This window comes from Neodiprion fabricii, chromosome 1 (genome assembly GCF_021155785.1).
Source record: "Neodiprion fabricii isolate iyNeoFabr1 chromosome 1, iyNeoFabr1.1, whole genome shotgun sequence".
NCBI classification, from domain to species: Eukaryota; Metazoa; Arthropoda; class Insecta; order Hymenoptera; family Diprionidae; genus Neodiprion; species Neodiprion fabricii.
The window spans coordinates 27,997,280-28,018,152 of record NC_060239.1 but is presented as its reverse complement, the minus strand read 5'-3'; the positions used below and the strand labels follow the sequence as shown (position 1 = coordinate 28,018,152).

The window sequence follows — 20,873 nt, the reverse complement described above, 5'->3', positions numbered from 1 at the left end:
AATATACGGATAGGCCGTGATCCAGTGGCGCCAGAAGCCACGTCTATGGAGAAAAAATTAAAACCAACAAGTGAATCTGCTCGAAGATATATAACCTATGAAATACAGTGACACAATCGTGTAGCAAGTTACGAAAATTTCATTGAATACTCCGTGGCTGTGGTCCTCCTCTGTATTGTCGTACGTGGAAGTAGGTATAGCGCATTGACAGTAAAATATGGCAAGTGATAAAATCAACTGCCTGCCTCGACTTCACGTATCTACGAAGAGGCAGGTTCTGGGAAGATTAATTTCTGGCACATTTCATCAAAAAGTTTCGCCATCGCCGCTGTAGGACAGAACCTGTAACACGCGCCACGTAACTGTACTATAATTATCGTCGTCCCGTGCTCAGGATGCGGTCGCAGCTTCATTGCCGGATTGTCCTCGGGCCTTGTGCTTCCCGTTGCTTCTGGCATCGCTCCGACGTTCCGGCATTTGATCGACTGTCAAGAAGAGAGGCTCGACTCTCGAATCGGAGAATTTATCGTCTCCGAAACGGCATCAGGTTCCGCCGTGATCGCTTGCCGGATCGGGGGCAGTTCGATTCGTGTTCGATCGCGGTAGGTAACCGCGGGCTAAAACCTTTCTGAGACGTTCAACCACCCACGAGAGCGAGTAGGAGAAAAAGAGGGAGAGAGAGCGGACGCCGACAGCATTCGGAGGGCACGTTTAAATACTCGTGTATACGTATACGTGTATCAATTCAATTGGTTGCATATTATATATTATTGAAACACTTCCTGAAATTCTGCATACATGAATAATTTCACGTTCACCGCTCAAAACCGGAATCTGACCGCTCTTCTTTGCGGACGATCGACACGAGCAGGGAATTCTCTCCTGTGGCCCAGAAGTATAAACGGTATTCTCTTCAAACTCCGGTCGATTATAAGCGAGATCCTTTTGTGTATTGCTGATCGGGAGGAGCACATACCCTGTGACTGAAAAATCTCGAACGGCACCCACCGCTGTAATTATCAAACTTCAATACTCGCCAATCGGTAGAAAAAAGACGGTGCGCGCTAAATCCTTCACCGAATTCGCTAGTCTTCCACGCATCGTCGAGACCCTGGATCACACCTCACTGCGCAGTCGTAATCGCACCGAGACCGAGGAAAGGGACGAATCGAATCTGCCGCAGCGCGATATAATTATTCCCGAAACAACCGCGCTTGGAATTAATCTCACCCACGGGGGCTTCGCTGCTGGACTTCCCGGACACCCTGTGCCGCAGAGGCGAATAAGAGAAATGAGCGAACGTTATAGAGAGGGACATAAAATGTATACATGTATACGTATGCGTATGGGCATGTGTACACGGTACACGTATAGCTACGGGGACTCGGCGGAGAAGAAGCCGCGGAGGTTGTACGGGCCGCCGTGCGGCGGTCCGCGGTCAGCGAGAATGCGGTTATGATAATGCAGCGGCCACTGCGCTACGCGGGCTCCTCACCCCCACCCAACCCTTTCCTCCCTTTTCTCCCCCGGAGGATCCCTGCGTATTGTTAGAGAGAAGTGAGTCCGAGTGCGATCACCGCGGGCTTCCGTGCGGTCGTCAGGCGTCTCTCGCCGGTCGATTGCCTGTCCGAATCGGGAACGCGCCATGCGGGAAGGGTAACGGAGGAATTTTAAAAGAAGAAACAATCTCGAGTCCGGTGTAATAACGAGAAATAAAGAGAAAGAAAAGCAGGAAACGGCACAAGGAAACGTTTCGTAACGTGCAGTGCAGCAGTGCTTCGTCCTAATCGCGAGCGAACGCGTCTTTGATAAGGAGGCGATCGTGAAAAATGAAGAAGAAAAATGAATGCCGACGAGCAAAGGTTTGCGCGTGTGTGATAGGCACGTATCAATTTTGGGGGGGAAATCCTCCTCCTCCCCGTATTTCAGGTGGCGACAAGGGGACGGTGAGCGGCTGATCGCATAGGTATGCCGGGCTCAGCTCGAAGAAATTGTTTCCAGTCCATTAAGCGGCTGGGGATTGAAGGTCTGGCCGTTCCCCGATTTCGGGCGAACGAATCGAAGAAGTAACCTTCGAGCAAGAAATAAGACGGGGGTGGCGACGCGACCGGTGAGTTGCGTCCATACGGCGGTGCTCGAGTCGGCGATACTTGCGCGGGGGTGGTTTTTAAATAATTCAACTGTTTCCATGCATATTGCAGGAAACAATTACAACTGTAATTGCTAATAGAAGATTCCAGACGAGACCTCCAGGGTTATCGTAGAGCCCCTCCTCCGGCGTTTCGCTATCCCTTCGGCCTTTTACTTTTTACTTTATATACACGGTTATCCGCGCACTGCGAGATCCTCTCGCCGGCTGTATTCGACACACCGGCCGCTTTTGTACCCGCGCGGCGTGTACACATCGGCGCTTTTTGTCTCGCACAACCGAGCTTTCCGCTCATCCTGCAGCCCAATCGCCGACCCGATTTCCCTGCCCCGAACCAATGAGAGGGCCTCGCTCCTTCTCGCGGACGGCGAACTACACGCTAATTACTATCGCGAAGGAGGAACGGCGAAAGGGGGGGGAAAGACCGACGCGACGAGTGTCCCCTGTTTTTGCGCGACCGGGACGAGATTCCGGCCTAATTGTTAATTGCTAATTAGAAAACGTGTTAGTTGGTCAACGAGATAGCGTCGCCGCTCCGCGACGCCCGCTCTACGATTTGTTTACTCGTACCCTCGAATCTTGTTCAAATTTTTTACCCCGCTTACAACTTTTCGCACTCCTATGCATCCCGCCTTCCTCCATTTCTGTACGTTCTCATGCGTCGTCCTCTTCGCTTTATACCGTAGGTATAACCGATTTCTTAATAAAATTATATCTCAACGATCGCAATTTAATCGGTAACCTACGTGTACGCCGCAGCTGTTACTAATCCCTCAATCGTCGCTACTCTCGATCTTGATAATAATAAAATTATTTCAACGGTCATGTGTCAGAGGTACTGCGAAATCAACTGTAAAAAAATATCTCTCTCCTCCTCTGTCTTTGCGCAATAGTTCTTCGCTGTGCCTCGACGAAACTTCGATAAAAAGTTGTTGACTTGGAAATAGGTACATGGAAAAATGTAAGCGATTGGAAAATCTAATTTGAAGACACGTTGTCAGCTCCGAAATCCACCGACGTGTAGTTGTAAAAATGGAATCGTTGACGGCTCGACAACGGACAACACGGACGCTCGTTACCTAACGTCGAGCACTTTCTAGCCGAATATCGGGTTTCCTCGAGCAGCAACGACGTCGACGTCGGAACGTCGGTATCTGCGTCTAGCCTGGTAGGCGCAAACAGGACGTGCAGGCCGTGTATAAGGACAGGCAGGAAGCGAAGCCGGCGCGGCGGACGAACGGACGGACGGACGGGAAAGGAGGGAAAAAATCAAGCAAATTGGTATGCAGCACACAACAACCGGCGGGTGGCTCGGTGGGTGAATGGAGGAGTGGAGTTTCGGTCGGGGGTTAGGCTAGCGGGGGTTGCCGCTCGGAGGGAAGATCAATACTCCCGTCTTCTCTTCCACACACTTCCTTCTTTCGTTTCACCTTCGGTTCTTCCCAGTCTCGCTACGGCTAGGTGCGCTTCCAAGTCGGGGATTAATAAATCTAATAAAAAGTATAGGTATAATATCCTGCACCCATACCGCGATGCCCGTACAGAAGCTGATACGTGATACTCCCAAAGTGTGTCGAAGATTCTTTCAAGAGCACCCGCTATGTTTGAAGAAATAGGTACAATAATCTTGGCACATTTTCGATTTTGCAAGACAGCCATTCGAACACTCATAATCCTAATACCGTTCAAATTTCTTCATTGGTAATGGTGACGCATTCTCCGAATTGTCTCAATGTTCATAGAGGTGTTCTGAGAAGGTTTTGGAGTCATTGTGAACATCTTAATCGCTGGAAATGTAATTTATGGTCACTTAGTTATGTGGAAATTTGCGTGAGTTGAACAAATTGAAGCGGCACCTGTAAAGCTCTTTGATACGGTGTTCTTCTCAATGTAAATATTTCAACAGTACAGATTCAACGTACAGCCAAATTATTTTAACATTGTGCTTCGCACATTTGCGACTGCAGATCGTAATTATCAGTTGGTCTGAATTAGGTCTATTGTACTAACTGTGCATTGTTCGAAGTAAGGACATGCTGGAGAATATCGGTTGGTAATTATATTCCTCAAATTATCTCCCCTGGGAGCATACTTCGAAGGATAGAGAACTCGCCGGGGCCTCGGTTGTAGGGGCGATAATAATTATGATATTCACACTCGCGCAGTTACTAATTAATTAACAAGGCGTATCCCCGAGAAATAAAGGAGTTGGCTATACAGTAAAGGAATTCAGGGGGTTCTCGGCCTTTTGTAAAGGGTTGCTTGCTCGCGGCTTAACCGCCCTTATAACACCGCCCCTCCTGCCAGTTCTTACCAAAGTTGTTTCGTTAACGAGGTCACTTTATTTTATTGTAATCACACCGGAGAACTAAACTTCTGATTTTAACCCTCTGAAATTGGGGTACTGGCTAGGCGTGTTTCACCTTACTCCAATTCTCGCTTCTCTTTCCTGCTGTTACACGATATTGAATACAGGATGCAATGCATTGTTTCGCAGCTGAAGGTGCGTATAAGAGTGTGTTTCCTACGCGTTGGTGAAGGCGGTAAAAGGAATGAGACTTACCTCACTAGTTAGCAAATCAGGTGTATTGTAACGCAAATAAGAGTGCAACATTCAAGATGTCGGGATTCGTAAAAATGCACAGAAATGCACAAAACATAAAATTCAACCATCGAACCTCCTGGTACTAATTACAAGCCTCCGAATGCTGGTGGTACTGATCGGTTGAATCCTGTTTCGGAGCGTGGCGAGCTTTATTGCCCGAGGGGGAAACTTGACTGCAAGTTGTATGGATAAAATTTTTCTGTCTATATTGTGAAAGTTTTTTAATTTTTTTCCGATTCTTTTTTGTTACAGAGTGGAGATAAACCGGGACCAAGGGGCAGATAAAACGGAGAGACGATCCTTCGAGCGGACCAAGTGTCGGGCAGTCACGTCCTGGGTTAACGCTGCGTGGCGCAAAGCGACCGGCTTTAATAAAGCGTCGAGAAAGGCGAAAGAGACGAGAAACACCGGAGTCCGTAGCCAGGAAGAAAACTAACGAACTTTACTCGACGGATCGAATTAAGGAGCTTTCGAGAGCCGAGGATTCGTTTATCAGAAGTCTCTTAGTTATACGTTGTAGCTGAATTAGTGAAAAAATATATTCGTTTGTGTATAATTTGATCAATAATTGATAAGAACGCCAATAACCAATAAGACATTGGAACCGAAGAACCGTCCAAGCTCCCAAATGCAGCTGATCATGTGACCCGCGATCGAACGATCGTAGAATTAATGGGAAACATTCGGGTGGCGACATCCTGCCGGTTGACCCGAGCACAGGAAGTCGGTTTACAGTGGTCAACGAGCGGTATGAAGGATAAAAAAAAAAAGAAAAGGAAAATTATTTTGAGACAATGCGTTACCGATAAAAGTTCACGGCTATCGAGTCCGGGGTTAGGAGTTCCGATGTCGTCGAAGTTATATTTATTGCTTAAAAGCATGACTCGCCGCGGTGACGGCGACGGCAACTATAGGCGCGCGATCGCTCGGATATTCTTTTTGTCGTTGCGACCTCGTCCGCTCGACGTAATTGCTTCTACTGCAGCTAACCGTCACCTTCAGGCTGCCCTGGAGTTTGAAATTTTTGCAGGAAGAGCCAATTCCGACCGGTTACGATTTTTCTGTAATACTCGCACCCTCGGCCTCGGCACCTGGGTGGTTCGTTCTCCGCTTTTTCAATTGCCCTGTGACATTTGGCTGGCGAGAGGAGCGCTAGTCTCGGTATTTCCTTCGGCGTAAGTCAGTTACGGCCGAAGGACAATGATAGGTTGTACGTGGCTCTACAATGCAGCGCCTCGCTTAGGCCTTACGGATCTCACCGGGCATGAACGCTCCCGAGTATAAGGGTGTCGGTGCGTCGTTGTGTGTAAGGTACCGATGTACCCACGTAGATGCTGCCATCGCACACACACCGACCCACGTTCGTATTTACGAGTTGCCGGCCTGCACCTCCGTCACTTTTGTCGAGCCGCTCGAGCCGTCCGGGAATTATTTATACACACCGGTAAAAGACCGGAAGTAACAGACTGTCACCAGCGGCGAATCGAAGCTGTTTCACCGCTGCAGTCCGGACTACGCGACACGAACGGCGCTATAACAATAAGATATAAACATAAGGATACGAGGCCCCGTTTAAGTAGTGAGAATTTATTTGCGGCTGGCTTTATATGCGCGTATTATGCGAAGCGTATGAGCGATGAAAGGAAGTTGGCAAGTATTTTTCCTCGGTCGCAAATCAGGTTTCCTTTCCTTTTTTCTTCTACTTCTTTTTCTTTGTCCCGGTTGCGAAAGTATTTCTTCATTTTCTGAAAACCCGTTTGAAAATCTCATACCGGGTGGCTAGGATCCTTGCCGGGACAGGGGATCCTGCCATAAAGGCAGCGGAATATGAATTCTTATTTCGTCGATGAGCCTGCACGGGGTAAAATATTAGAGGGGTCTCCTAGGACGTTGGCCTCCATAAATATGATTTTAGTACGTAATATTCCGTGGTCTCCATTGTATTTTTATCTTTATTCATTTTGCATAGTTCTACCGTTCTTTCCATATTATCGCAGCTTGTTTCCCTTTCTTCTTTTCTGCGGCCTTCTTTCCTTCCTTCCTCCCTTCCTTCCTTCCTTCCTTCCTTCCTCACTTCTTTGCATATACCTATACCTACCTACTACTTCCCTATTTCTACCTGCGATGTGCTCTTAAAAAAATCTCCCCCTTCGGGCGCGAGACGCGCGCCTTTTCAAGGGCCTCGTTTTCCCTTATTTCCACGTCGATGCTGGAACGCCAAAGATGATTTTCCCGGATCGGAATCCAATATCTGCTATTTTCCAAGATTTTTTATCTCCCGTCGACATTGCCGCGAATATGGAGGATCCACTACGTTGTATACGAACCCTTCAACTCCCTCCATCACTGTGATTTCTCTCCACGGAGCTGCGTGATTATTTTCTCTTACTTTCGCGCGCTTTGTAGGTGGAAAATATTTTGGAGAAAAAAATCAACCCGGCCAATCGAGGAGGTGCGGTAGGCCAGCGTCGACGACGTCGCGGCAGACGCAGGTAACCTAACGAGATCTTATTCAAAGTTTGGAGAACGATGATATTCACGCGTCGCAAAAGCGTTGAGAGCGCGCATTTTTCTCCCCTGCGCACATAGGACCGCACGACAAAAATTGGCAAAATATGCAAAATGGTATTCCGCCGGGAGTTTCAGCCAAATAAGGGAATTAAGATAGGGACGAGGGGGCGGGCTCCCACGCTCCGCGGCACCCTTGGGAACAGGGGCGTCTGAAAACGTCATTTTCGAAAGGTGTTGGACTCGTAGAAGTAAATCTAGTCGAACCGGACGAGCGGATCGGAAACCTGGAAGCCCCAAATGTGAAGTTCGACCAATATCCGCGAGAGAAAGAATGAGAAGCGAGATACAAACGACACGGAAAATAGCGTGGCATCAGTTTGAAACCGTTCTTTGCCCCCCTGAATAACAACAACCGGCCGGCTATGCCTGAATTGTTTCCCTGAGACAAAAGCTGGCAACTGTAAATTCCGCTCGTTTCTCCAACACGTGTGTTCCACTCGAAGCAAAGCGCGTGCCGTTGCATAAGGCGCCAAGACTCGCGGTTCCGCAGGGGGCATCGCTTGACCCAGACTGGGCTCGTACAAGTAGCCTTGATACCCTCCGTCACAGTTTCCTCGGCTCGGTCAAACGCATGATGAATTATTGCTGGAGGGGGGGGGAATGTGACAAAAAAGTCGCAGCCCGCAGCTTTCCCCGCGGAGTTAACATAAAAGTCCTCATTAAGAGTATATTTGATCGTTTCATACGTCGTAACGAGATGCTATTACGAGGGACACGCGCCAGACTTTGGTAATGGACAAGCAGCAGCCTAGCGGTGCGTGTAGCGTATATGTCTTTGTAGGCGTTGGGTCCGTGTGGAGGAGGCGAGTGTGCCCCTACATATGCGAGTCTAACAAGACGCGTGTTCCTACGGCTGTACGCCGTGGCGTGCATTCCGGGGCTCTAGACACGCGAGGAAGCGCGAGGACGAGCACGCGGTCGGATTTGACGGATCAATTTATTAGCATAAGCGAGCCCGGGAGCGTCCGGCAGGTCCTTGTGTCAGTAACGAACACAGGCACGCCGCCGCGGTGATGCAGTCACAAAACATAATGGTCGCATACCAGACATGCCTCTGGCCACGCCGACCGGCATTATGATATAATACCGTAAATAGGTATCATTTTCTAAACCCGGCCGGGTTGCCCAGGTATAGGTTTATCAACAATACGGACGGACATGCCGCCCGGACAAATGAACCCGCCAGCTTAAAGGGTGTTCAATTAGTATTGACCCGTTTTCGTTTTATCCCAATTATGAATCGCTCGTTATAAGGAACCCGGAGTGCCGGGGATTATCAGACGAATTTCAAGCCCGAGAGAAGCGGGTAACGATGAATCGCTTCTGCGTTCTGTTGCGTTCTATTAAATTGCGAGCGCCGTAAAATTCAATACTACTGCGTAATGGAATTTAACAGAATATGTACTTTTTGAGTCGAACGTTACTCCTTAAATTTTCTTTTGAATAACATTGTGCGAACCACTCTTTGATACAAGTATGTAGTAATTTGTTGCATTCTTTTTACTACACTTTGTTTATCATTCATGGACTACAATAAATGAAATAAAGTGAAAGATGACAGTTTCAGGTATACACGAATCATTCCGTATTACATTTAGAATTGGAAAATAAAATCATCTCAAATTTTTTCTTTCTTGTATTGAATATAGACACAATTCATACGTGTTTTCTTATTTCAACGTGATATGCAAAATTTCGGAGTCATGAAATTTTCGAGCTTCAAAGTTGGAAAAATGAAACTTTATTTGAATGGTTTTAGGTTGTAAATAGTTTTATAGAAAACAAACGAAATTTTCAAAGAAAGTTAGTCATCGCTCAGACTTTGCATGTAGCAATGAATAAAAAAGTTTGTTTGTTTATTTATACAACGAATACGCAATTGTTTGAAATAAATAGTATTTACACAAAATGGATCTCTTTAAGCTCGTGTTTTCAAGGATTGAAATGCTTCTCATAATTGCATACTTGTTGTATAAACAAACAAAGAAATTTTTTCATTCGTTGCTACATGCAAAGTTTGATCCATTATAGACTTTCTCTGAAAATTACGTTTTTTTCTATAAAATTGTTTACAAACCAGAAGCATTTGAATAAAGTTTAAGCTTTCCCACTTTGAAGCTTCAAAAATTCATGACACCGAAATTTTTCATATCATGTTGAAATAAAACGACAGGTGTCAATTATGTCTATGTTAAATACGAGAAAAATATATATTTGCGGTGATTTCATTTTTCAATTGTAAATGTGATATGGAATGACCCATACGCAGTTGAATTGACCTGCAAGATTTTCAAGCATATGCTGAAATCGTTAAAAACCAATTTTATACTCTAATTTTGATGTATTGTTCATTGGTTTGTTTAATTTCAACAGTTGGAGAATCGTTGGAGATTTAGTTTTGCAAGTCCACAGACTTGCGGTACGGATAACCATTACAATTTAAACTAACATAAATAGTCACCACTGACCAGTGATCCGTGAAGTTCAAATAATGAACATCCGGAATTCAATTTACTATTCTTCGATACTGAAAATTAACGATACACATACTGATTCGATAATTGCGTTCTTAATTCAACAAGTTTTGGAAACCATGAAGTTAGTCTGCAAATGTCAGCAAGTTTCGCATATCGTCTAAATCGGTGATTGAATATGTTTATGCAAGGCAGGCATAACACGCAATACGTAACGAGAGAATGGTTTGATTTGATTTTAACACCACGTATATCCTGAGGGACCAAGATATATAAAATGGCATTTAGTTATGCCAGTTACAGCATATCGTGAAATAAGGGGTTATTAGGTGTCGCTGTCCCTGTATTTTGGTGAGCTTGCTCATGGTACTGTTTAGGATCGGGCGTGTTGTCTTTAGTTTGGACTTTTTTTGGGCCCCTCGGATCTGCGGGCTGCGGTCGGAGGGCCTTAGCCTTAGCCTTAGCGTACTATGTTATTACACGTCTGCCGAGACGACCGGGGCCTCAACCCACTCGCATTGGGCCCGGTAAGGCCCACGGGGCTCGCGCTGATCTTGCGAGTCCCGTCGCAGTGCCTCCCAACCGTGTTTCGTGGATTTTCGGCCCGCCATTTACGTCGAAGAGGAAACGGAGCCGCGACTCACAGCGAGAGAGGCACGTGAAGGATATCAAGCTAATGTCTGGACTTAAAACGTCCAGCCAAGGTAAAGGGTTCAATCGACTAATCGCGTATACGTTTGAAAACATTCGGTCGATTTCCTTCGATATCTATACGAGAGAAAACTTTGGAAAAGTAATGCGTTGGGGGCCGTCGCGACGCCAAGGCGTCGCCTCGAGTAAACTGGCGTTGGATGAAAAAGGAAAAAAAAAACAACAAACAAATTTTTGTCGTAGCTTGAGGCGCTCACCGTTCAGAGTCGCCGGCTGAAATGAGTCGGACTCGTTGCTGAGGGCAAACCCCTATTAAACCAAGATACTGGTGGTGCTATTATTCAATAGGTGGGTACCTGTTTTTCCCAGAACTGATGCACTTTTATATAATGGAGAGAATTAGGCTATAACGTGTCCTAAATTGTCTAATGAGTGACCGAAGGCTTCGAGACCAGCTCGGGGTGCTCAAGGTTGCCCTATTTTTTTCACGGAAGAGATCGTTGTTTGACCGTGATCATCATCATCGGAGTTTCGAGAGAGTATAAGACAAAAAAGAAGACACCGACGACGACGGGGACGAAGAAGGAACTCTGCATCGGAATTACGACTTTTCTTCAAGTTTGTGGAGACGCTTGTAGATAAACTACTACGTTTTTGGAAAATGATATAATTCTACCTATTAGTCTGAAATACACCTTTTACCGAAAAACGGCGTATATTTAAAGCTGCGCTTATTACAGTTTCCGAAATCTTTTTCATTTCCACGTATAGGCTGGCCTTCCGTCATGTGTATAGTATTTATTATACTCACGAACAAAGTAGGCTGTTTTCAAATAATATCTCGCATTCATCGGGTTCATTCGAATGAAAAGAAAAACAAGAACCTCACCGTACCCACTAAGCGTTAATTCTAATATTTGTATTCGTTGCAAGAAAAAATAAATCACTTTTTTTTTCGTTGAGTAGTACATCAATTGGTCTCAAAAGATCGACGACAAACCGCCATCGTTACAACAGAATCTTGAGATCAGAACCCGGTCAAAAACACAATCTTTTTTGATAAATGCATTTTCAGTGATCGTACGAGATTGCATGCATGCAATAAATTACGATTACGGACAGAGTCGAAAGAAAAACAGCAAAGAATGTGGAATAATAAATTATTCTGATCGACAACATAACCAAAATGATCTCATGCTAATAAAATATTTTCTGAAACTAAACGGATGACTCGTTTACAAGTTCCAACATAATATTTTACACATTTTCTCTCTTTTTCCAAGGCAGCAATCTTTCAGACGGCTAAATTTGGGTATCAATTCTCACTAATTTACAAATAAGCATGTAAAATCGCAAGACTGCATAAAAAGTAAGAACGTTGGCGTGACCTTGGGGTTGACCTTATCGTTTCGTATTACCTAACATGTAGCGCGCAAACAAAATTCCCGGACCTTGTCCGAGGGGATTCCCGTAAAAATAAAGGAAACGAGAGAACCTCGGTCCCCTCGTCAGTTCGTCGACACGTTCTGCATCAGGCGCGGGTTTTGCCGAATTGCAATCAGCGGCTCGATTCACCAAGAAATCGGGCCGATCGATTTTTTAACCGATACACACCACCACCGGTAACCCGCGGTGACATTTGACAGCTCGAGCGGCAGTTACGGTCCCTTCGGTGATTCGACGCCAGTTCCTGCGGTTCTCTCACTCTCCACCCCCGAACGGAGTACACGGAGTGAAATCCGACGCCACCCAACCCCCGCATACGAATCGCCGAGCGTTTGCGAGGGTGGGCCGTCGGGGGAGACGGCGAACCTCGTGCACCATGCCGGCAGACACGCCACCAATAAGTGAACATCGCTCGGTCCCGCAGTCCTGCAGCCCCCTACGCCTTTGCCGGCGACGACCTGCACGCCACTTTGGTAGCGACATGCCGCAGGGTGAAAGCGATTGCGGTGTGAGATCGAGGTACGTCGTACCAACACAGCTAGGGGTGAGACGCGGGTATTTCAACCCCTACACACGGCGACCCGCGCCGTTTTTTATCCGAAAAAATTTTTCACCGCTGATCTCCGGTACGTGGGTCACTGTGTCGGTTCCTGGTCGAGGGTGCGGAGGAGCGGTTTGGCCGCGGTGTTTTCCGTGCGGTATTTCCCCCCGAAAAAACCGCCGAGACGTACGATACGTCGCACGCGTCCCCGTGCCCGATGGCCTCGCCTCCCGGGTCGTATAAATCAATGTCTCTCCACTCCATGCCGCACATATAACACCGCAACGTCATCTGACCCAAGACTCCGTGGGCACTTCGGCTATACAGATATATAACCCACGCTGCCACCGACTGAGGTCACTTCACATGCATCATCGCCTTGGTCAAACCTCCCGACCGACGTTCCACTTGTCAGCCTAAGATGACATCATTGCGACAATCTATTGGAAGCTCGGGGTCCCACTTTCAAGGGTGCGGCGAGTCACCAGTGCTGTATAAACGCATATCCGTATTTACAGCTAGTCATTCCCCAAGGAGGTTGGGAGAGGTGGAATACCGCAATTCTTGAGTTTGCATGTTTGATGGGTGTTTCGGAAAGATCGGAGAATTAAATAGAACTTTGTAAATCCGCAGTATTCGCAATTTTCCCTGTTTTTGTAATAAGCCTTGTTCTGTTTATTTTCACTATTTTATTGTATTTATGTGAAATAGCAGCTCTTACTTCTGGAGAAGGAGTTTATTCATTGATCGCACAATGAACTCTCGGCTCAGAAGCACGTAATGTCTCCGGTAATTTCTGACAATGTTCATATCACATCATCATACATCTTACATCATGCATCATACATAGTGTTAGAGTTCGAAACCAAAGTTTGGATGTTCAGAAAGTGACGTCACCAAAAATTTTTTTTTTCTTGACGTCATCGATCTAAAATCAGCTAGCCAAGTTCCTCAGTCTGAAAACAACCGCGCAGTAGAGCGGACGGATGAGAATCGCGCTCCGCAGATTTCGAGTACCGGGTTCTCTACCCCGTTCCGGATGCTCTTTCTGGTGCAACTCTACTTCCAGGACAAGCGCTCCGTGACTTCTGCGCTCCAGGTTCGCTACCTGATGCAACTCGACTTCAGGGACAAGCGCCCCGTAGTTTCTATGCTCCAGGTCCGCTACCTGGTGAAACTTGACTTCCAGGACATGCGCTCCGTAGGGTAGGTACAAATTCAGTAGCTATAAATACGCTAATAAAATTTATTATATTATCTATTAATTAATTAATTGGATGAATCCCCACACAATATTTTTGATGTGTTCGGATACTAAATATAGTTATTACTATTCAAGGTATAACCCGAGGTGGTTGTCGGTGGTTTTTGGAGGTGGTTGGCGGTGGTTAGGGGTGGTTATGGGTGATCAATGTGGACGAGGAGGAGGGCAAGGAAGACAAGGAGAACGAGGATGACTGCACTGTGAGTAAAACATTTTTATAATATTTAATGGAAATTGTATTTATATTTTATCTAAGATTTTTTGAATTTGTCATGTTGACATTTAATTACTTGAATTCGTGTTTCGCGCAAGCACAAATTCGGTAGCTATAATTGCGCTACTAAAATTTATTATATAAGTGGATAATTGATTAACTAATTAATTATAATAATCCTTACACAATATTTTTGATAGGTTCTTATAGTGAAAATATTTATTACTATTCCAGGTATAACCAGAGGTGGTTATCGGTGGTTGTTGGAGGTGGTTGGCGGTGGTTGAAGGTGGTCGGAGGTGGACGAGGAGGAGGATGAGGAAGACCAGGAGCATAAGGTGAACGAGAAGGACGAAGATTTGTACACTGTGAATACAACATTCTAAAGTATTGTAATAGAGTAGAAGTAGGAATAGAAGTAGGATCAGGAGTAGGTTCAGGATTAGGAATAGGAGTAGGAGTAGGAGTAGGAGGAATTTCCTATTATTCCTAACCTACCCTACCCTACCCAACCCTACCCTACACTCCCCTAGCCTTGCCGCCCCTCCCCTCCTCGTATACTTCTATTCCTACTCCTACTTCTGATCCCACTCCCATTCCTACTCCTAATTCTGATTATTAATGTTATGAAATATAAAGACTGCGTGTCGAATTGAATCCCATATCGAAACGAACAATTCTTTTACTGTCCTATTATAGCCGATTATTGTAGATATTCTAGTATGTTTCCTGCGAATTTAAGAAATTTATAGTATGTATCACGTGTTAATGATAAATAAATCATATGTATCAGTGTCGTACGTGAACCGCATATACATTTGTACTTTTTGGTCTCTGCATCATTATTACATCTGATCTATTTTTATTCATGATGTATGTATACATTCTTCTCTCGGGTAAATACACTTTAATTAAATCACTGTTTCACTACAAATTTTGAAAGATATTTACTCCCATTATTGATTTCTTGTATCGCCGACAAGTCGGTAAGAACACTCAGGCCAAGTTCTGGATTGAGCTGACCATTGCGAAGACTGTGTTACTCAGAAGGTGAATGCAGCCAGCATCATGGCGAAATCGGAAACTCTCTGATGTTCTGCAATAAGTTCTCAAATCTACAGTTATAACATCTCATGGAGCAATTTTCGGTTGTCACATCAAAGCCCATGAGGGCAACTGTCTTGATATTCTTCATCCAATGGTAAGGCTAACCCCTTTGCATTGTTGGAGAAAATTTTCGCTACTTTGAAAAGTGCTGGAATAGAGGTCTTCTATGGACTATTCCGACGTGATTTTGCAAGAAAAATCGATTGGGCGCAGTCCCAATACGCTGCGATGAACGCATCACAAGTTACAGCCAAAAAACCAGAACCCGAATTTTCGACATTTTTCAGCAGGTGCTTTTCCGCTTGCCATTTCTCTCCTGTTGATACTACGCTCTTTTCGCTGCGATTTCTGAGTTCCTAAGGGTCCAATTGGTCAGCTAAGGGTCATTTAAATCGAATCTGAGACCGAAAGTTTTTTGCCCAAAAAAAAAGTAAGGCTAACCCCTTTCCATTTTTGGCGAAAATTTTCGCGATTTTCAAAAGTGCTGGAATTAATAATTTGAGGCTCTATTCCGACGTAAATTTGCGGAAGAAATCGATTGGGCGCAGTCCCAATACGCTGCAATTAACGCATCAAAAGTTACAGCCAAAAAACCAGAACCTCAATTTTCGACATTTTTCAGCAGGTGCTTTTTCGCTCGCCATTTCTCTCCTGTTGGTCCTACGCTCTTTTCGCTGAGATTTCTGAGTTCCTGAGGGTCCAATTGGCCGGATAAGGGTCATTCAAATCAAATCTGAGACCGAAAGTTTTTTGCCCGAAAAAAAAGTAGGGCTAACCCCTTTCCATTTTTGGCAAAAATTTTCGCGATTTTCAAAAGTGCTGGAATTGATTATTTGTGGCACTATTCCGCCGTAATTTTGCGAGAGAAATCGATTGGGCGCAGTCCCAATACGCTGCGATCAACGCATCACAAGTTACAGCCAAAAAACCAGAACCCGAATTTTCGACATTTTTCAGCAGGTGCTTTTCCGCTTGCCATTTCTCTCCTGTTGATACTAAGCTCTTTTCGCTGCGATTTCTGAGTTCCTGAGGGTCCAATTGGTCAGCTAAGGGTCATTTAAATCGAATCTGAGACCGAAAGTTTTTTGCCCATAAAAAAAGTAAGGCTAACCCCTTTCCATTTTTGGCGAAAATTTTCGCGATTCTCAAAAGTGCTGGAATTGATTATTTGTGGCACTATTCCGACGTAATTTTGCGAGAGAAATCGATTGGGCGCAGTCCCAATACGCTGCAATTAACGCATCAAAAGTTACAGCCAAAAAACCAGAACCTCAATTTTCGACATTTTTCAGCAGGTGCTTTTGCGCTCGCCATTTCTCTCCTGTTGGTCCTACGCTCTTTTCGCTGCGATTTCTGGGTTCCTGAGGGTCCAATTGGTCAGCTAAGGGTCATTAAAATCGAATCTGAGACCAAAAGTTTTTTGCCCAAAAAAAAAGTAAGGCTAACCCCTTTCCATTTTTGGCGAAAATTTTCGCGATTTTCAAAAGTGCTGGAAATGATTATTTGAGGCTCTATTCCGACGTAAATTTGCAAGAGAAATCGATTGGGCGCAGTCCCAATACGCTGCGATTGACGCATCAAAAGTTACAGCCAAAAAACCAGAACCTCAATTTTCGACATTTTTCAGCAGGTGCGTTATCGCTCGCCATTTCTCTCCTGTTGGTCCTACGCTCTTTTCGCTGCGATTTCTCGGTTCCTGAGGGTCCAATTGGTCAGCTAAGGGTTATTTAAATCGAATCTGAGACCAAAAGTTTTTTGCCCAAAAAAAAAGTAAGGCTAACCCCTTTCCATTTTTAGCGAAAATTTTCGCGATTTTCAAAAGTGCTGGAATTAATAATTTGAGGCTCTATTCCGACGTAAATTTGCGAGAGAAATCGATTGGGCGCAGTCCCAATACGCTGCGATCAACGCATCAGAAGTTACAGCAAAAAAACCAGAACCTCAATTTTCGACATTTTCAGCAGGTGCTTTTTCGCTCGCCATTTCTCTTCTGTTGATACTACGCTCTTTTCGCTGCGATTTCTGGGTTCCTGAGGGTCCAATTGGTCAGCTAAGGGTCATTTAAATCGAATCTGAGACCGAAAGTTTTTTGCCCAAAAAAAAAGTAAGGCTAACCCCTTTCCATTTTTGGCGAAAATTTTCGCGATTTTCAAAAGTGCTGGAATTGATTATTTGAGGCTCTATTCCGACGTAAATTTGCGAGAGAAATCGATTGGGCGCAGTCCCAATACGCTGCGATTGACGCATCAAAAGTTACAGCCAAAAAACCAGAACCTCAATTTTCGACATTTTTCAGCAGGTGCTTTATCGCTCGCCATTTCTTTCCTGTTGGTCCTACGCTCTTTTCGCTGCGATTCCTCGGTTCCTGAGAGTCCAATTGGTCAGCTATGGGTCATTTAAATCGAATCTGAGACCGAAAGTTTTTTGCCCAAAAAAAAAGTAAGGCTAACCCCTTTCCATTTTTGGCGAAAATTTTCGCGATTTTCAAAAGTGCTGGAACTGATTATTTGTGGCACTATTCCGACGTAATTTTGCGAGAGAAATCGATTGGGCGCAGTCCCAATACGCTGCGATTGACGCATCAAAAGTTACAGCCAAAAAACCAGAACCTCAATTTTCGACATTTTTCAGCAGGTGCGTTATCGCTCGCCATTTCTCTCCTGTTGGTCCTACGCTCTTTTCGCTGCGATTTCTCGGTTCCTGAGGGTCCAATTGGTCAGCTAAGGGTCATTTAAATCGAATCTGAGACCAAAAGTTTTTTGCCCAAAAAAAAAGTAAGGCTAACCCCTTTCCATTTTTAGCGAAAATTTTCGCGATTTTCAAAAGTGCTGGAATTAATAATTTGAGGCTCTATTCCGACGTAAATTTGCGAGAGAAATCGATTGGGCGCAGTCCCAATACGCTGCGATCAACGCATCAGAAGTTACAGCAAAAAAACCAGAACCTCAATTTTCGACATTTTCAGCAGGTGCTTTTTCGCTCGCCATTTCTCTTCTGTTGATACTACGCTCTTTTCGCTGCGATTTCTGGGTTCCTGAGGGTCCAATTGGTCAGCTAAGGGTCATTTAAATCGAATCTGAGACCGAAAGTTTTTTGCCCAAAAAAAAAGTAAGGCTAACCCCTTTCCATTTTTGGCGAAAATTTTCGCGATTTTCAAAAGTGCTGGAATTGATTATTTGAGGCTCTATTCCGACGTAAATTTGCGAGAGAAATCGATTGGGCGCAGTCCCAATACGCTGCGATTGACGCATCAAAAGTTACAGCCAAAAAACCAGAACCTCAATTTTCGACATTTTTCAGCAGGTGCTTTATCGCTCGCCATTTCTTTCCTGTTGGTCCTACGCTCTTTTCGCTGCGATTCCTCGGTTCCTGAGAGTCCAATTGGTCAGCTATGGGTCATTTAAATCGAATCTGAGACCGAAAGTTTTTTGCCCAAAAAAAAAGTAAGGCTAACCCCTTTCCATTTTTGGCGAAAATTTTCGCGATTTTCAAAAGTGCTGGAACTGATTATTTGTGGCACTATTCCGACGTAATTTTGCGAGAGAAATCGATTGGGCGCAGTCCCAATACGCTGCGATTGACGCATCAAAAGTTACAGCCAAAAAACCAGAACCTCAATTTTCGACATTTTTCAGCAGGTGCGTTATCGCTCGCCATTTCTCTCCTGTTGGTCCTACGCTCTTTTCGCTGCGATTTCTCGGTTCCTGAGGGTCCAATTGGTCAGCTAAGGGTCATTTAAATCGAATCTGAGACCAAAAGTTTTTTGCCCAAAAAAAAAGTAAGGCTAACCCCTTTCCAGTTTTAGCGAAAATTTTCGCGATTTTCAAAAGTGCTGGAATTATCAATTTGAGGCTCTATTCCGACGTAAATTTGCGAGAGAAATCGATTGGGCGCAGTCCCAATACGCTGCGATCAACGCATCAAAAGTTACAGTAAAAAAACCAGAACCTCAATTTTCGACATTTTCAGCAGGTGCTTTTTCGCTCGCCATTTCTCTTCTGTTGATACTACGCTCTTTTCGCTGCGATTTCTGGGTTCCTGAGGGTCCAATTGGTCAGCTAAGGGTCATTTAAATCGAATCTGAGACCGAAAGTTTTTTGCCCAAAAAAAAAGTAAGGCTAACCCCTTTCCATTTTTGGCGAAAATTTTTGCGATTTTCAAAAGTGCTGGAATTAATAATTTGAGGCTCTATTTCGACGTAAATTTGCGAAAGAAATCGATTGGGCGCAGTTTCAATACGCTGCGATCAACGCATCAAAAGTTACAGCCAAAAAACCAGAACCTCAATTTGCGACATTTTCAGCAGGTGCTTTTTCGCTCGCCATTTCTCTTCTGTTGATACTACGCTCTTTTCGCTGCGATTTCTGAGTTCCTGAGGGTCGAATTGGTCAGCTAAGGGTCATTTGAATCGAATCTGAGACCGAGAGTTTTTTGCCCAAAAAAAAAGTGAGGCTAACCCCTTTCCATTTTTGGCGAAAATTTTCGCGATTTTCAAAAGTGCTGGAATTGATTATTTGAGGCTCTATTCCGACGTAAATTTGCGAGAGAAATCGATTGGGCGCAGTCCCAATACGCTGCGATTGACGCATCAAAAGTTACAGCCAAAAAACCAGAACCTCAATTTTCGACATTTCTCAGCAGGTGCTTTATCGCTCGCCATCTCTCTCCTGTTGGTCCTACGCTCTTTTCGCTGCGATTTCTGGGTTCCTGAGGGTCCAATTGGTCAGCTCAGGGTCATTAAAATCGAATCTGAGACCAAAAGTTTTTTGCCCAAAAAAAAAGTAAGGCTAACCCCTTTCCATTTTTGGCGAAAATTTTCGCGATTTTCTAAAGTGCTGGAAATGATTATTTGAGGCTCTATTCCGACGTAAATTTGCGAGAGAAATCGATTGGGCGCAGTCCCAATACGCTGCGATTGACGCATCAAAAATTACAGCCAAAAAACCAGAACCTCAATTTTCGACATTTTTCAGCAGGTGCGTTATCGCTCGCCATTTCTCTCCTGTCCGTCCTACGCTCTTTTCGCTGCGATTTCTCGGTTCCTGAGGGTCCAATTGGTCAGCTAAGGGTCATTTAAATCGAATCTGAGACCAAAAGTTTTTTGCCCAAAAAAAAAGTAAGGCTAACCCCTTTCCATTTTTAGCGAAAATTTTCGCGATTTTCAAAAGTGCTGGAATTAATAATTTGAGGCTCTATTCCGACGTAAATTTGCGAAAGAAATCGATTGGGCGCAGTTTCAATACGCTGCGATCAACGCATCAAAAGTTACAGCCAAAAAACCAGAACCTCAATTTGCGACATTTTCAGCAGGTGCTTTTTCGCTCGCCATTTCTCTTCTGTTGATACTACGCTCTTTTCGCTGCGATTTCTGAGTTCCTGAGGGTCCAATTGGTCAGCTAAGGGTCATTTAAATCGAATCTGAGACCGAAAGTTTTTTGCCCAAAAAAAAAGTAAGGCTAACCCCTTTCCATTTTTGGCGAAAATTTTCGCGATTCTCAAAAGTGCTGAAATTGATTATTTGTGGCACTATTCCGACGTAATTTTGCGAGAGAAATCGATTGGGCGCAGTCCCAATACGCTGCGATTAACGCATCAAAAGTTACAGCCAAAAAACCAGAACCTCAATTTTCGACATTTTTCAGCAGGTGCTTTTTCGCTCGCCATTTCTCTCCTGTTGGTCCTACGCTCTTTTCGCTGCGATTTCCGGGTTCCTGAGGGTCCAATTGGTCAGCTAAGGGTCATTTAAATCGAATCTGAGACCAAAAGTTTTTTGCCCAAAAAAAAAGTAAGGCTAACCCCTTTCCATTTTTGGCGAAAATTTTCGCGATTTTCAAAAGTGCTGGAAATGATT

The 20,873-nt window shown here is 44.7% G+C and overlaps 1 protein-coding gene across 4 annotated transcripts in view; it reads left to right on the top strand.

The window, feature by feature from the left end:
* LOC124187955 overlaps window positions 1–5,307 on the top strand; it is a 52,529-nt gene extending 47,222 nt beyond the window's left edge. For all 4 annotated transcript variants that reach the window (XM_046580168.1, XM_046580165.1, XM_046580166.1 and 1 more), the window contains one exon: window positions 5,007–5,307. In XM_046580168.1, coding sequence (XP_046436124.1) covers window positions 5,007–5,190 — 184 coding nt within the window. In that variant the 3' untranslated portion in view covers window positions 5,191–5,307. The remainder of the gene's footprint in view (window positions 1–5,006) is intronic.
* The last annotated feature ends 15,566 nt before the right edge of the window (window positions 5,308–20,873 follow it).